We start from the raw sequence: 16,160 nt of genomic DNA, 5'->3' as shown, positions 1-16,160 counted from the left end.
CTAATGTTTTAATGGTTTAATAACATCTGCATATTTCCCTTCAGGAAATAGATGAGAGGGACGAGCTGATTAAAGACCAGGAGTCCCAGGTGCAGTGCTTGCGAAGCGAACAAGAACACTTGAAGAGGAATAATGAGGAGGAGATCGAGCAACTGAATGCCGTCATAGAGAGACTGCAGCAGGAGCTGGCCAATATCGAGCAGAAGCAGGCTGCAGAGGAGGAAGAGGACACCAAGGCTGAGCCGGAGAGCATCACACAGGGGCCGAGTAAAGAGGAATACGATGAAATGAAACAGAGAATGGACCTGGCCACCAAAGAGGTCAACACACTCAAATCAGAGCATAGTAAGCTGTTCGAAACATACCTCCGTTTGAAAGAGACTACAGAAGCTTTAGCTGAAACGGAAAAGCTTGATAGCTCAGAGGGCGAACTGGAAGAAGCTTTGAGAGAGAAAACTGCAGGATTTGTAGTCATGCAGGCCCAGGTATACGCTTTAGAGCAGAGTGCTACATCCAGAGTGGAGGAGCTGGACCGCCGTATACAGGAGCTGCAGGTCCTGGTCGATGAAAAGGACGATGAGTTGAGCAACTGCCGCCTTCTCTTGGAGCAAACACAAAGCCATGCGGATGGTCTCCAGCAGAGGGTCTCTAATCTGGAGGATGGTCTGAGGGAGAAACTGGCTTCAGTGCTCGACACGCAGGCTTCACTGCAAAAACAGTCGCAGGGATCCCAAGAAAAGCAGGAGAAGCAGAAGCATGCTGAGGTGAAGGCAGACGTGGAGCCACACGTCTATGACTTTGGTGACTTCGGTATTCCCAAAATGGATTTCAGTGGACTAAGTCAGGCGAGACAAGCTCCCACAGGGAAAGTAGTCCACCTCACCCAGAGGCTTCGGGAGCTGGAGGTGGGACTCAGCGGGATGCAGAAAGACCAGGAGCTCCAGAAGCAGCTGCTCTCCAGCTCCGAGGAGGAGGTGCTGGAGTATGAGCGGAGGCTGGCCGTGCTCATGGATCTGCTCAGCCAGATGAAGACCAAGACGCCTCAGAGGATGTCACTGGCTGTGAAGGTGAGTTTGACTAATATTTCATAAAAAAGAAGTTCAACCCCCATATAACCACAGATTGATGTGTTTACCCTTTAATGTTTGTACATATTAAACATAAAGATACCATATTTGAATCAGTGAGCATTAGAGATGCCTGTAGGTGGATTTTCTTACCTTTAGACAGAGCTAGGCTAGCTGTTTCCCCTTGTTTACAGGCTTTGTGCTGAGCTAGGCTAAGCTAATCTGCTGATATGATAGTATATGATTTATTGGATTATATGAAAAGACTCAAACCTAAGGGTGCATTGGTAAAAAGTGATTATTTAAACATTTTAAATCTCACTGAGACCGTTATTTAGGCCATTTTTGTTTCATATTGGACGTTATATTCTAAAAAACAAAACCCCTAATAAAATCCAAAGAATCAGAGAAGGAATTATAAGATTGTTTTTGATTTGTACACGTACATTCAAACGTTGAGTCCAATATTTGACACAAAATGTCTGTACCCAAAATAATCAGTTTCTGAGTGTGTGAACTATCTCTGGCAGCACCCTTATTAATGATTAACCAGTGAAAACGCAATAAAGCCATAGGTTTCCTGACAAAGCTCTGATCATTTAGAATCTCTGTGACCTTTTTATCAGGCTTCCTCTGCTGATGAGCAGCCGGCTGCTGTGTCGGAGCTTCTTCTGGAGCTGCAGGAGGTCAGAGACGAGGCTTCGGCCACCAAAGAGCAGCTGAGCAGCTACAAGGAGAGCTGCAGCAGACTCCAGGAGGAGCTCAGAGTAAGTGACTGCCTCTGAGTGTTCAGAGTTCTGGAGAGTGTTTCTGATGTTTCATGAGACTGACAAACATTTGCTTTTCTCTCTAGGACAAAACGGTTGCAATGGAAGGACTGCAGAACCAACTACAAAAGGTAGGAACAAAAAGAATTGTATTTCAAGTTAACATTTTTGTAAATTAAGACTTTCCTTGTGTAATATTGAGACTCTGTCACTTAAGGTATCATCGGGAAGCTGTGAGGAGACAAAGGGCTCTGATCTTCATCAGGAGTTGATAGTTGCTCAAAATGAGGCAGCTGCCACCAAAGAGGAGCTGAACAGCAGCAGGGAGAGTTTGGAGAAGCTGCAGGAGCTGCTGCAGGTACGGACATTAAATACGAAACAAACATCTTCGATATTGAGTACAGTGACATTCATCTGTAGAAACTTCACTTCACTTCACAAGCTTAATTTAAAATTGATATGAGGAGATTTTAGCTCGTACCTGGTATTTAAAGAAATAGTTTGACATCACACTGGTTTGATATGTTGTTTATAGCATAGAGTTGGATAAGAAGATCAAGACTACTCTCTTCTTAACAAAAATGTCAAACTGAAATCAGTGGCCTGTTAGCATAACTTCGTAGTATGAGAACAGGGAAGCCTGACCTTTATATTTGACAGTTATTTGAGTGGTATCAATCCTGTTAATTTTCCAGCAGAGAGCAATTCATATTTCCAACATCGCTAAAGTTGCGTCTTCTATGTCAGGTCTTTGTTCCCTAAATGTGTGTGAGTTGTATGTATGTATTCACATTTTAATAACCGACAATTGTGTTTTTAAAGGAACGTGAAATGACCATCGCTCAACTTAAAGGAGAACTTTTTGAAGTAAGTAAAAGCTTTATTTCTCTGCATCTGGAACAGTGTTTGACATTATCATTGTATTTATAATTTTCTATAGTTTTATGGATAGATATGATAGTTGTTTGTTACAAAACCCCAGATTCTTTTGTGATATCTGGCTCTATTGGTAGTTTTTGACAATTTTCCCAATCATCCTGAAGTTACAAGCAGATCAAGAACGAGCCGACATGACGGAGCTTCTCCAGGAGGTCAGAGACGATGCGGCTTCCACCAAAGAAGAACTCAGCAGATACAGGCAGCATAATGAGAACCTTCAGGAGGAACTACAAGTTTGTGAAGTTTCTATTTCTAAACTCAAAGAGGAGCTCGAGGGGCTTCGAACAAATGTGGATACCACCAAAGAAGAACTCGGCAGATACAGGCAGCATAATGAAAACCTTCAGGAGGAACTACAAGTCCGTGAAGTTTCTATTTCTAAACTGAAAGAGGAGCTCCAAGAGGTTCGAACAGCCTTGATGAAGACGGCACACTCTGGTCCTCCTTCTTCCTCTCCCTCTCCATCTCCCTCTCCGTCTCCTCAACCTGCGTCCTCTGCTTCCTCCTCCTCCACCACACAGCCCAAGAGGAAAGGAGGCAAACAGCCGGCTGGTAGGGGAAGCAGCGCCAAAGAGAAAATGTCTCTGTCCAGGAAGAACTCAGCCCCTTCCAGCCAGCAGCCCTCCAACAAGTCTCACAGCGCTCGTCTAAACAGCAGTTCTGAGCAGCATCAAGCGGAGGTCAGTCACTCGTTCACACAGACCGAACCTCTCCAAATGTCTGACCTCAGCCCGGACATTGAGTCTGCGACCAAAGAGGAGATTGAGGAGGTGATTGGAGACTTCCAGGACAAGATTGGACAGATGCAGGAACTCCATGCGGCGGAGATCCTAGACATGGAGGCTAGGCATATTTCAGAGAGCGACGGCCTCCGCAGGGACACGCAGGCTCTGGAGGACGAGTGCAAGGCCCTGAAGGCCGTCATCGACAAGCTACGCTCCACAGAGGTGAGGGCAGGAAACAATGAAGTAATGCTACTAACATTTATTATACACTACACCCAGATGTCACAGTAAAATCCTTTTATGAAACACTTCATTAAGACAATAAGATAAAGATCTAATTCATGTTTAATCTCTTCTAGGCCCCAACATCAAGACAAGACCGTCCAACGTCACAATTCAAAGATGGCTACACGAGTGGTAAGCAACAGCACATTGATAGAGCACCTGAGCGCTTGTCCTGTTTACGTGATTGCTTCAAATACTTAAGGCTAATTTTTTAGCATTATGAGTATTGTTATGTCTTAATATTTCAACAAGAACAAAGGTGTCATAATCAAGGCCAAATCTAGACCCTCGCAAACTTTATTTTAGCCTGTATATCAGTTACATGTGAATGAATGAATGAACTTTATTGTCGATCAGACCATGCAATTAGTACAAGTAATTACAGAGATGATTGAAATTACGTTTCCCCATACTCCAAATGTGCAAGTAAAAGTTGACGAACAACATATAACATGGTAGTACACACAGATTTAAACACAACATATACAGACTGGCAGAGTAGAATATTTAGGTAGTTACTGAGGTGTAATAATAACAAGTGCAATATGGTAAAGTGCAAAGTGCGGAATAGCACCATTGAGATAAGTATGTCTGTAATTATGGATGATGTTGTGCATGTGAATAGCATCATTTAGGGAGACATACATGATATTGTTCAGCATTTTGTTTCAAGAGAATGTTTTCCTCTTGCAGACAGCAGCTCGGATTACAGCCAGCGGACTGGATTTGAATTCCCGGTCCTGCAGCAGGAGTTCAGGACGACTCCTGAGGGTGCCAGGAGAGAAACTGATGATCATCTGCCGGACCGGATTAAGGTAGCGCCTTCAATCATAATACACTTTGTCCTAGAGTTGCTGAAAATATGATTATACATCATTTTCATGGTGAATTTAATATATATGATGCTGAAAACCTTGCTATGAACAAAATAAAGTAGCTTAATTGACACAATAGTTATATTGAAAAGTTTTGAGACATGTTCTTGTTGTTCTTGCTGCCTAGGGTGACCATATTGTACGTCCCATACATCTCTGAAGGGATTTTCTTAATTTTTTCTGAATTACAAAGAATGATAACAAGCTTTCTGTGGTGTTTGTGTATTTAGACATTGCTCCGCGAGGTGCACCAGGAGGGCATGCAGGTGCTCTCTCTGTCGGAGCTCCCTGTCACCGAGGGCGACCCGGACGGCCAGTTCAGCACCCCGAGCTGGGTGAAGGAACGAGACGCCTTACTGGCCACTGTGGAGTCTCTGAAAGGACTCATCACCCAGATGCAGACACACAGAGAAACACAGGTAGATGAGCAGTCTACACAAAACGCTGCTTGCTGTTAGAAACGTCACAGTTCAAAGCAGATTTAATGTATTTCGTCTTGCTCTGTTTTTGTGCCTGTGTGTTTACCTGTGTGCCTCTTGACTTGTTGCAGACCTCCGGCGGTACAGACTGGCATGTGGAGCTGCTGGATGCGGTGCAGAAAGTGTTTGTGAGGGAGCGCAGCGTGCTGAAGTGCGCCCTCTACAGCCAGCTGGACCTGCTGGACACCAGTGACGCCATCATCCACCTCAACCAGCTGGAGCGCAGACTAGCTGAACAGGTGAGAAAACATCTGTGATCTGGCACTGAATTCACTCACTTAAAATAACTCTGTAATGCTGACTGGATGCACAGATTCTAAAGGAAAAAAACATGTGACTGGAGTTCACTGGGGGCAATATGCCCTACTAGTCAGTTTCCTACTGTATTATCTCAGAGCAGTCTCTTTCGAAGAGCAAGTCAGTAAGATTTTTGTATTTTGCTTCACAGTAAAGGCATTAAATATAACATCCAAGATAGTACCACAAATGTCTAAAAAAAAGGTCTATTAAGGCCGTAAACTATTCCAAAGTTTAAGAGCAATGACAGCAAAACCTCCCTTCATAGCACAACAACTACAATTGGCACAGTATTGGACAAAAACAACTTTCCTTTTTCATTCCTCTCCTTTGAGCCTTATTTGTGCTGGACAGAAACCAAATGTTGTGTTTGTGATCCTCTCCAGGACAACATGCACAGAGAGGCGATGGGTTCTCTCCACACTGCGGACAGGTCCAGCCTCATCTCCGAGATTCATCAGCTCCGTCTTCAGCTAGAGCAACTCCATCAAGGTGAACAAGTTATAAAGATGTCTCTCCCTCTGCCTGCCATCTTCTTTTTTGCTCACTAATGTAACATCCTTGTTATTCTAACTTACTTTAAAAAGACATCTTGATATTAATATTATGTTTTCTGATTTATGACCTCCAGGTGCCCAGCCTGCACTCTCTTTGGGTGGTGAGCGCGGCGTGAAGGAGCAGAGGGAGGGAGGAGGAGCTGATGGATCAGCAGAGGCCAACCGGCTGCTGGTCGAGGAGCTGAAGACTGAACTCTCCCAGACTAAACTGGAGATGGAGACAACGTTAAAGGCTCAGCACAAACACCTCAGAGAGCTAGACACACTCAGGTAAGACACCATGTTTTCTCACTGAGTGTCCCTTGTATCTGTTGGGATTCATAAGCATAGCAGAAGCTCGGAGGCAAAAGTACCAGGCATTTCAAAAGAAAAAAAGAAATGACAAAAAAACTCTTCTTTCTTAACCTTTGTTTTATTTGGTGACCCTCATCTTTTTTAGTTCAGATTTCCTTGAGAAGTAATCATTTCCATTTCCATAGTTGAGTGTTTGACACCAGTTACAACTGTTAATCTGAAGGATTATCTCTGTCCACAGGGCCGAGGTATCGCAGAAGGCTGTTGAGTTTGAAGCACTGAGCGACCAACTGACAGAGGAGAGGAAGAGGAGCAGAGACGTTCAGTGGGCCATGGAGAAGGAGAGGTGTCGAACGGGGATGGACGAGGAGAGTAAACGAGAAGAACTGGAGGTAAGGGCCCTAAAGACTGGTGCCTTTTGTATCTTTTTATGTCCTAAAAACATATTTTTGGTGGCTATTTTGTATATTAAACAACAGGGAGTTGCACAAACTAAACAATGAATGCTTATCTTATTGTGATGGTTTAAAAAATATATTAAAATCCAAGGAAACATAAAAAATTGTGATCTTTTCTCCAGTCTGTAAGAGTCTTTTTAAAAACGAGCTTTTTCCATTTCCCTCCCAGGACCTGCAGCTCGCCCTGGGGGAGCAGAAAAGCTGCGTGGCTCAGCTGACCCTGACCCTGGAGCAGGAGTGCCAGGCCTCCTCTCGGCTCTCCCAGCAGGGGGAACAGGAGCGCCTCAGCCTCCAAAGAAGCCTCCAGGAGCTCCAGGTTCAGCTGGAGACGGAGCGAGCCAAAGCCCTGGAGATGAGCACTGCGCTGGGGAGGGAGCGGGAGCTGAGGGCGGTCGTCTCCACTGATGGAGCAACCACCAGTGGGCAGCGGGTGGACGACAGTAAGCGGGGTCTCAGCGAGGAAGGGAGTCTGTTGGAAAGACTGCAGAGAGAGCTGGACGACAAACATGCAAAGGTGGGATGTTTTCTGTGGAATTTGCAAATGCCACTAGATATTGCATTATCATCTAAATGTCGGTGTATCTTGTTTCCATAACTAAAGTTTTTGAACTATGCAAAGGTCACAATATTTTTATTTTAAGTCTGTATTTCTTCATATTTCTCTTCCAGGTGGTGCACCTTCTCAGTCAGGTGGAGGCCCAGAAGCTTGAGGTGGTACGAAAAGAGGAGGAACTGAATTTGGGGAGTCAGAGGTCGAGACGGGATCAGGAGGCGCTGCTAGAGGCTCGGGCCCAGCTGGAGAGGTTGCAAGCTCGGATGTCTGAAACCCAGGAGCAACTGGAGGGAGAGACAGAGAGGAGGAAGAGTCTAGAAGAGGAGAAGGAGAAACTGGAGGAGAGGTTACATAAGTCAGGGGAGCAGAGAGGAGGGAGAGAGGGGAGCGCACCGCTACAGGGTGGCGGCCAAAATGTAAGTATCAACTGATCACAGAATCTTAAAAAACTTAAACTTTTAAGAATTTATTTGAATAGTGTGTTTTCTTCTAAACAGCAGGCGGTCAGCGAGTCCACCGATCGCACCACAGACTGGGTCTTCCAGCAGAAGAGTGGAAATGGTCAGCCTGCTCACATGGAGGCTTCTCCAGCCGCTCACACCAGTGGACCGCACCACGGCCCTTGGCGCACAGCCGACAAGATCCTCGGCAAACTCCACCTCATTTCCTCCAAGATCCGAGGCATGGCCAACAAGACTACTGGCAGGTAACCACAGCGGCTTTAAACAATAAGGAAAAAGATATCTGTTTGATCTGTATACTCCACAGACAATGAAAACAATAACTCATTGCTTGACCTCTGTACACGTGTGCAGGCTGACTGCAGAGGTGGACAGCGAGGAGTTATCCTGGGTGCAGTCAAATGTTGATGAGGTCATCACTTTGCTGCAGCAATCCCCTGGTCTACCTTCCATCCCTGAGGTCAGTAACTTGTGTTTGTATTGAATATATGTTCTGTTTAATTTATGATATAGAGGCACTATATGGAAAAAATATCATAGGTTTTATGTTACCTGAAGTTCCACTTTGCTTATAATGTAAAATCGACTGTTTGTTTATTTCTTATTTAAACGTCCGTAGTCTATTCATCTACTTAAATGGTTGTGACTGCCTGTGTGTTCAGCAGAGTGTGTCCCTGTTGGCCGGAGGTTCCTCCAGCTCCTCCAACTCCCTGACGGAACGGCTGCTGAGGCAGAATGCTGAGCTGACAGGTTTCGTCAGCCGTCTGACCGAAGAGAAGAACGATCTGAGGAACCACACGCTCCGTCTGGAAGAAGAGCTCCGCCGCTACCGGCAGGCTGGACTGGGACCAGACGACAGTGTGAGTACATAAGAGGAAATGCTATAGGGATGACCTGCTATGATATCATTATCCTCTGAGTGTTAAATCTATTATTATGATGTTTTATCGTGAAAACTCAATTATAAACTTGTTTTTTGAGCCTATGATCTCATCATTCCATAAAGGTGGCTGTTTCTAAATGATATTGTTTCATTGTTTTCCTGCAGTTCAGCCGGAGAGGAGGTTCGAAGTCGGACTCTGCCGGTCTGATACTCTCTCAGGAGCAGGAGGCTTGGACGAAAGAGAAGCTCTGCCTGGAGAAAGCTTTGCTTCTGGCTCAGGCCCAGGTGGCCCGACTCCGGGGGGAGATGAGGAGCGACGCCCTGCGGGAGATCACTGGACCCGAGGCTGACAATGCAGCACTGAAGGTCAGTTCAAAACAGCTGATAACTTACTGGAATAATGGACATTTTTGTTATTTAATGGAGTATTTCTAAGCAAGAACTCCATGTGTAATCATATTGTTTTCCTTTGCCTCCAGAGGATGTATGGGAAGTACTTGAGGTCAGAAAGCTTCCGCAAGGCGCTGATCTACCAGAAGAAGTATCTGCTGTTACTGCTGGGCGGCTTCCAGGAGTGTGAGGAGGCCACTCTCTCACTGCTCTCCAGGATGGGCGGCCGGCCAGCACTCCCCAACCTTGACTCCCACAGCCAGCGGCGCAGGGGATTGATGCGCTTCCGCTCCGCTGTCCGAGTCTCCATCGCTCTCTCCAGGTAAAAAACCTGACCTCTGTGTTTGAAGTTTGATTGAAAACTTCTTCATGTTAACAACAGAGATTAACACTTTCATATTTTCTGCTCAGAATGCGTTTCCTGGTAAAGCGATGGCACAGGGCGACGGGGATAAACTCCACTACGTCCTCCAGTGTCAACAAGAACGGAACAGGACAGATATTAGGTAACCAAAACATTTCAGGTTTTTTGGCTCCTACATCTTAGAGTGTCCTTTAATAGTGAGGCTTAAATGCATTTTTATTCCTCTCTCTGTCAGGTACAGAAGTGAGAGACTCGCCGTATCTTCACCCAGGCAGTGTGGAGATGTACAGAGAACGAGGAAGTGGAGGAGGAAGTGGAGGAGGAAGTGGAGGAGGAGGAGTCTCCTGCGGCAGGGGGCGAAGTGGACGTGAATCACCCAGATCAGCTGTCTCCTCCACACAGCACAGGTAGAACATCTGATGGGGCTGCAAATAACAATTCCTGTTATTATGAATTAATAACTATTTATTTTCAGAACTCTAACTAGATTTGATAGTGATGATAACAAGATATAAGCCCACATTTCTAACTCAACGTTTATGTTACCTGAAGACCACTAGAGTGCTCCTAAACACGGTCACACTGGACTAGCACGAGTAGCTGCCTTTAATTCCTCCTGGCCTCGGAGCTAAGTAAAGGTCCTGATAAACATTTCAATGTTACCAAGTGTTTTCCTCTGACAGCTCAAGTTACTCCAGTCATGAAAAGGGAGGGGTGAGCAAATGAATGTTCGGTTTTGCAATCTGTAACTTCCCCACTAGAGGGCGCTAAATCTTACACACTGGTACTTTTAAAGATAATAAAATGCAAAAAAACAAAATAATCAAAGCACTTAAATTGAAGGTTAACTCAAGAATTAATTTAGACCTGTACCATATTGTGTCATTTCTATTCCTGATGTGTTTGTGCAGGTTTCACGTGGCGGGAGACCAGGGAGCGCTCACCTGTTCCCACCTGCAGAGCTACGACCCCGACCGAGCGCTCACTGACTACATCTCCAGACTGGAGGCGCTGCAGAGGAGGCTGGGGAGTGTGACATCAGGTAACACAAACTGAAGGCTGTATTACAATCATACAGAAAAATACATCTGCGAAAAACCTCCTGTTTGATGGATTTTACAGCTGATGTGTAACGTTTCAAGTTTTAATTTGGAAATGCTTTGCCTATGATGTTACTTTTACCGTCTCAATATTTCCAGGTGTTCTGTAATAACTAGCTGCAGCGTTAACTACCCGTCTTCTCTCCTCAGGTGCTTCTTCATATGCTCAATTGCACTTTGGCTTGAGAAGATAGACGCTGTCAACTTTGGCTTGAAGAAACTCAGTTGCCTTTTCTCGTGCTGAGCGCTCTGCTGTTTTTCTATCATTCTGGTGTGGACTGTATCTTTCCATGTGGACCAAAACACATTTTTTTATTAGTGTACGACATGTTATGTATTCAGGCTTTTTGTCGCCGGCACTTGAAAAACAGCTATGTTTGTAATAAATCTGCCTCTTTGTTGTGGATGAGCTTAAATCATGTATATTTGTCTAATGCTAATTTAAGATCTCTTGATTAATTTATATGTTTGTGTTGTATGGGTGGAGCGTTATGTAAAGAATGTTTGGGTTTATCGTTAAGGAGGCTGCTACTGGATATCCTACACTACACTGTGTTTTGTTTAGGCCAGGAGGACTACAGAGGACATTTGTAGAGAACGTATTTTTGTAAAGCGTAGGAGCTTTGAATTTTTGGGTATTTTGTCAAAAACTGAAATAAAGAGGAATACATTATTTGAAAAGAGTTGAGTATTTGGGATTTTTTTTACTTCTTTTATAAAAATGAAGTCACAATTCAATTCATTCATTCAAGTGCTGACGGTGTGGGAGATGATTTTTTAAATGCTTTTTTTATTGAATCAAAACTTAACTGTTTTTTCCCAAAGAAAAAGGACAAAATAAACCATACTATGTAATGCCAAGCACAATATTTGCTATAATCAGAAGACATTTTACGGTTTATTTAAAGCCAATGAACAACAACACAGCCTGTGCAGTGAGACTTTGTCACTCTCTGTTCGACTGAAGCTAAAGCAAGTCTCAAGAAGCAGGAATAATGAAGTTTACTGGGTAACGAATAAAAAAAATCTCATTCAAATCTGTAATATAGACCTTCTGCTTGATTTTACAGTTATAGACCTAATTCAACTTGCTGGTCTTTTTAAAATCAACGGATGATGCCCCTTCATCAAGGCACTGAATATTTGTAAGAATTCACACTGTGAATATTAGCATCTGTGTTCAAGTCACCGTCGTCAGTGTTTATCTTTGGAAACACACGTCTCAAAATCTCATGCATTACTGTTGACATTGATGGGGAAAAAAAGTGCAGAAATAAGCATTGAAACCAAACAATTGGACGTTTTTAAGCAGCGCGAAGTGCGTTCATCTATTTAACACTAAATTCAAGTCCCAGGAAGCTGCAGCTTCACTTCAAACACTCAGGATGTTTCCTCGTGTCTTTGCCTCTCACTGTTTTCTCCTCTTGTATTTGATGACAGGGTTGTGAGGGGTGTGGATCATAGTGGTGTAGTTGATTGTGGGGAAATATCCGTCCACCAGGTCAAAGTCGTACATGCGCAGTAACGTAGACCAGATGGTTTTAATCTGGACATAGGCAAAGTTCTCCCCAATGCAGCGATGGCGGCCTGAAGAGCAGACAGAGAAGTTTTGATTTAGATATTGTTGTTAGTTATAAAGGTGTTGACATTAATTTTTAGACAGAAAACTGCATGACAGGTTTTAAAAGCCCATTGATTTTAACAGAGTTTGTGTTGGTTAAGATAAATGATTGACAAAAGAGACACACTTCTTTCATGAACTATAGATTTTCTCATACCAGCTCCAAACGGCACGTAGGCAAACTTCTCCCCTGCAGCAGGGTTGTCGTTGAGGTACCGGTCGGGGCTGAACTCCATCCTCTCGTCCCAGGTGTCCTGCAGACGCTGGTTGACGGTTGGGGAGACGCACACCTGGTGGCCCACAGGGATAGTGTATCCTGCTGCAGTCTAAGAGAAAGGACAGAAAAACAGTTTTTAACATGTGCTAAGAAATACCCTTTCAAATTGAAAAGATACCATCTCTGCTCATTTTAAATACTATAAAAAAATCACAAAGAAAACTTAAAGATGCAGTTCTTACCTGAAGAGAGCGAGCCATCCTCATCATGGTCATGATGGGCGGGCGCAGACGCAGGGTCTCCTTCAAACAGCGCTCCAACAGGCTGAGATCTTTCAGCTGAGGACAACACGAGGAAAATAGTAGGATTAACTATCTGTTTTTTAAAGAATACGGGAAGAACCACTGTAATCCCCACTCAGAGTAACTCAATCTGTGTCAAAAAGCAACAGCTGTGTTCTGATGCTAAATCTGTGACTTTTAGTGTGTTTTCTTAAAAAAAAAAAATTCTGGATTGCAGTTTTCTGATTAACTACTGTACAATAAATGGCACTCCAGTAGCGTGACAACTGAATTGTTCTTTATAGAAAATGACAGATTTATATGTATGTAATAAATGACACCCAGGAAGAGGAGCTCCACCTAGTGTTACACCACTCAGTGGACACAATCATGGCAGAAAATGCCAAACATTATTGCAGTCAGCCATATTGTACCTGATCAAGGTTGAGTGGAGGCAGCTCCTCTCCGCACACAGCCTTTTGCTCGGCGTAGCATTTCTCCTGCAGAGCTTTGTCTCTGGCCATGAAGAAGCCCATCCAGGCGCTGGTGGTGGAGGACGTGTGCTGCCCAGCCAGGAGCAGACCAATCAGCATGCCCGCAATCTCGTTATCATTCAGGGGTTGTCCGTTTCTGACAGGGAAAACGAGTCATAGGTTTAAAGGTCCATAATTACATTTTAAAATGTTAGCAGAGAGCTTTCCATATGTGATAGACTCTTAACTCTTGAATATTGTTTTTCTTTTTGTATCCAACTGCATTTTCAAAACATAATGTTGGTAACCAGGTTGGAAAAAAATCTCAGATTGATCCTCCATTAAGTTACCTCTTGGATATAGATTCAAATAGAGTAATTATTTATTTTAATATTTTATATTATATTTGTTGAAATAAGTACAGTCGATGTCATGATGTTAAGTTAATTTACTCACAAGGATCACAAGCTACACACAAATTTGAGAAAATTCTACCGGTCTGCCTTAGAAAAGACTCATAGGGAACAGGATACATATCAGATGTTATTTTATCTTAAAAAGCCTTTGTACACATACACTTAGATCCAAAAAGGGAGAAATGTGACCCAGTCGTATGAGCTCAGAAGTTAAAACCCCGCTGTTTTTTATTTTTGTGCTCGATCTTGAAGATCTCTTACTTGTAGGTGGCATCGATGAGGGTCTGCAGGATGTCGTCCACTTTCTCTCCAGATTGCCTGCGCTTCTGAATCACCTTGAAAAAAATGTTCTTGATCTCTCTGTGAGCATTGTCCCTCTTCCTAACAAAAAAAAATAGATTATATTTGTGTTATTGTTTTTACTCATACTGGAAAAGTTTATACATCTCAGGTACAGTTCAATCACGTACTTTATATATGTGTTTTTCTTTTTTTAATTACCTGCTAAACTGTTTTTGGGTACTCTTGTTTTGTTATATGCTTACGCTCAAGGTTTTTTTTTTTTCATGAACAGTGGTCCTACCTGAAGCTTGGCAGGGGCAGCCAGCCGGGCAGCAGCCAGGCAGCGTGGCTGAATCCTCCGTCCAGGTCGGCATAGAGCTGGGCAACATGCTCATCCATCATGCTGCGGATCTCCTTCCCATGCAGGCAGCTACTGGCCGTCAGGATGATCAGCTCCGACAAGGCCTCAAACAGGTCTGAAACAAGCAAAAGCAATCATTTATTAAGAACCAGAAACAGCAACAACGTTAAGAAATCACACGGCCAGTGAATCAGTTAAGTTGTGATTTCTTATTACTACTTAACCATTTTTATGCGTGCATTAAGTTCTGCTGTTTTGAACTCCAAAAGAAGTCTGTTTAACAGGTGAATTTTGTCCTTTTAAACATCTATTTCTGAAGGATCTTACTTTTCTCCCCGCTGTCTCCCCATCTCTGAAAATACTCGATGGTTTCTGCTTCGATGATTTTCACATGTTCCTTAAAATGAGCGATGTTCAGTCCGGTCTTCAACATCTTCTTTTGTTCCAGAAAGATCTGCAACATAATAAAAAAAGTGTATTATATCTACTTTGTTGGAGCTTATCAATTCACTCTAATATTACTGTGTCAATGAGTGTGATTTCACTCACATGGTTGGGCACATCATAGGCTACTCCTTTGCCAAACACTGGAGTGGTCAGTCTGGAATAAACGTCCTCAGCATTTAGGTCCTCATTCTTGCTGTTGAACATCAGTGTAGCGGCTTCGCTGCCCAGGAGGTAAGTGAAAGTACTCCCCACCATGGTGAAACTGAACACAGGGCCGTACTGAGGGTGGACAGAAGAGACATAGGGGTTAATACAGTGCTGGGGGGTCAGGACCAACTAAAAATGAGGGCCTGCAAGACAATTGGTCTAATTCCTCTAGTGTTTTTTTCGTTTTACAATGGGTGAGTTTAGCTTCTCTAGGGCTATAGGACTAAAAGTATTTCATTCATGTATTTTATTTGCTTGCCATAAACAATGTACATACAACTGATGTCAGAAGTAGACATTTTGTAGTTTTGAGGCAGTTGAACAAGGTGGAAAAGTCAAGTGTGTACGTGGGCAAATCACTGTTTATGGGAGGTACAAATAAGATAAAGTCTTAAACCTATTCTGTGCATAGAGCTGCAACTAACAAACATTTACCCTCTAAGATCATGATCCTGTTTACTATGTGTTGCCTATTTGGATATATTGAAATTGCTTGGGTTTCAGTCCCAAACCTAAAAATATTCAGTTGAATACAACAGAAAAACAGCCAATATCCACACACTATAAAGCTGGAACAGTGAATTTTTAGACAGCAATGAATCCATTATGGAAACAGTTGCAGATTGATGTACTAAGCATTTCAGTTCTGCAATACTTACTTTTTCATATGCATTTTCAAGAAATTCAATGGGACTTTTTCCAAATGCAATAGCATGACCCAGGAAGGGGATGCTGGAGGGTATGTAAGGTGGATGTTTCTGCAATAGGAAACATGATGACAGTGAATAACGAATAGCCATGCTTACAAGGAATTTCAACAACAATTTGAGGTACTGATTTTTCCTACTTACCACGTCACTATCCGGGGACTGTTTGAGCAGCAATTTAGAAATATATCCCAGAGTAAGAGTGATGACAGAAACTGCCAGAACCACGGAGGTCAGGTTGTCGCTCACTTTCCCAACAGTGTCCCCGAACAGTCTGCTGCCCATTTCATAAAAGTGAAGAGACATTTTTACTTCTTCCGCTGGCTCTATCCGTCCACTGAAAAGGTGCGTTTTGCAAGGGAAGATAAACGTCTAACTGTGCAAAGTTCCCACGGTGGATAAACGTCCAATTCATCTGCTGTTCATGTTGGTAGACCGTGGATATTGTTTCAGTGTCTCTCTACCTGTCAATACCCGCCCCGCCCCCGCCTGACCAACAGAAATTTTCTATTGGCTGCTGACCGCGTGTCCGTCAAGCAGCTGCGCTGTGATTGGCTGCCGGTACCTGAACCGATGTCTGGCTATATGATGTCACTCCAGCGGGACGAACAGGGACTGCGACATCGATTGAAAGGATCCTCAGAGATTAAACAT

General features: G+C 43.5%; 2 protein-coding genes across 6 annotated transcripts in view; one reads left to right on the top strand and one right to left on the bottom strand.

The window, feature by feature from the left end:
• The window catches only part of akap9 (A kinase (PRKA) anchor protein 9), a 61,242-nt gene extending 50,067 nt beyond the window's left edge, over positions 1-11,175 (top strand). For 4 of the 5 annotated variants that reach the window (XM_063898649.1, XM_063898648.1, XM_063898650.1 and 1 more), the window contains 24 exons: positions 45-1,067; positions 1,694-1,834; positions 1,921-1,965; positions 2,052-2,192; positions 2,657-2,701; positions 2,878-3,720; positions 3,858-3,915; positions 4,477-4,598; positions 4,889-5,077; positions 5,209-5,376; positions 5,821-5,926; positions 6,066-6,261; positions 6,527-6,677; positions 6,913-7,257; positions 7,413-7,712; positions 7,794-8,002; positions 8,112-8,217; positions 8,420-8,617; positions 8,806-9,006; positions 9,120-9,352; positions 9,442-9,536; positions 9,630-9,801; positions 10,306-10,436; positions 10,645-11,175. In XM_063898649.1, coding sequence (XP_063754719.1) covers positions 45-1,067; positions 1,694-1,834; positions 1,921-1,965; positions 2,052-2,192; positions 2,657-2,701; positions 2,878-3,720; positions 3,858-3,915; positions 4,477-4,598; positions 4,889-5,077; positions 5,209-5,376; positions 5,821-5,926; positions 6,066-6,261; positions 6,527-6,677; positions 6,913-7,257; positions 7,413-7,712; positions 7,794-8,002; positions 8,112-8,217; positions 8,420-8,617; positions 8,806-9,006; positions 9,120-9,352; positions 9,442-9,536; positions 9,630-9,801; positions 10,306-10,436; positions 10,645-10,688 — 5,262 coding nt within the window. In that variant the 3' untranslated portion in view covers positions 10,689-11,175. The remainder of the gene's footprint in view (positions 1-44; positions 1,068-1,693; positions 1,835-1,920; positions 1,966-2,051; positions 2,193-2,656; positions 2,702-2,877; positions 3,721-3,857; positions 3,916-4,476; positions 4,599-4,888; positions 5,078-5,208; positions 5,377-5,820; positions 5,927-6,065; positions 6,262-6,526; positions 6,678-6,912; positions 7,258-7,412; positions 7,713-7,793; positions 8,003-8,111; positions 8,218-8,419; positions 8,618-8,805; positions 9,007-9,119; positions 9,353-9,441; positions 9,537-9,629; positions 9,802-10,305; positions 10,437-10,644) is intronic. The other variant, XM_063898647.1, reaches the window with a different exon arrangement.
• Positions 11,176-11,264: 89 nt separating this feature from the next.
• LOC134874592 (lanosterol 14-alpha demethylase) lies at positions 11,265-15,963 on the bottom strand. Its single transcript, XM_063898651.1, has 10 exons — positions 15,651-15,963; positions 15,459-15,557; positions 14,695-14,871; positions 14,473-14,599; positions 14,086-14,260; positions 13,764-13,883; positions 13,048-13,243; positions 12,575-12,670; positions 12,273-12,441; positions 11,265-12,081 (listed from the first exon to the last, which is right to left on the bottom strand). The coding sequence occupies exons 1-10, from the start codon at positions 15,810-15,812 to the stop codon at positions 11,903-11,905; spliced, it is 1,500 nt and encodes a 499-aa protein (XP_063754721.1). The 5' UTR covers positions 15,813-15,963; the 3' UTR covers positions 11,265-11,902.
• Positions 15,964-16,160: the final 197 nt, after the last annotated feature.

The sequence above is a fragment of the Eleginops maclovinus genome, chromosome 13, assembly GCF_036324505.1.
Source record: "Eleginops maclovinus isolate JMC-PN-2008 ecotype Puerto Natales chromosome 13, JC_Emac_rtc_rv5, whole genome shotgun sequence".
In the NCBI taxonomy this organism is placed as follows: Eukaryota; Metazoa; Chordata; class Actinopteri; order Perciformes; family Eleginopidae; genus Eleginops; species Eleginops maclovinus.
This window is presented reverse-complemented; position numbering and strand designations above follow the sequence as displayed.

Bases quoted from the DNA above. Each gene is read 5' to 3' on its own strand.
- LOC134874592 (XM_063898651.1), bottom strand. From the start codon at position 15,812: ATGTCTCTTCACTTTTATGAAATGGGCAGCAGACTGTTCGGGGACACT. The intron at 14,872-15,458 runs GTAAGTATTGCA...GTCCACCCTCAG, and splicing joins TTGAAAATGCATATGAAAAA to TACGGCCCTGTGTTCAGTTT. The intron at 14,261-14,472 runs GTAAGATCCTTC...TGCTTGTTTCAG, and splicing joins GGGAGACAGCGGGGAGAAAA to ACCTGTTTGAGGCCTTGTCG.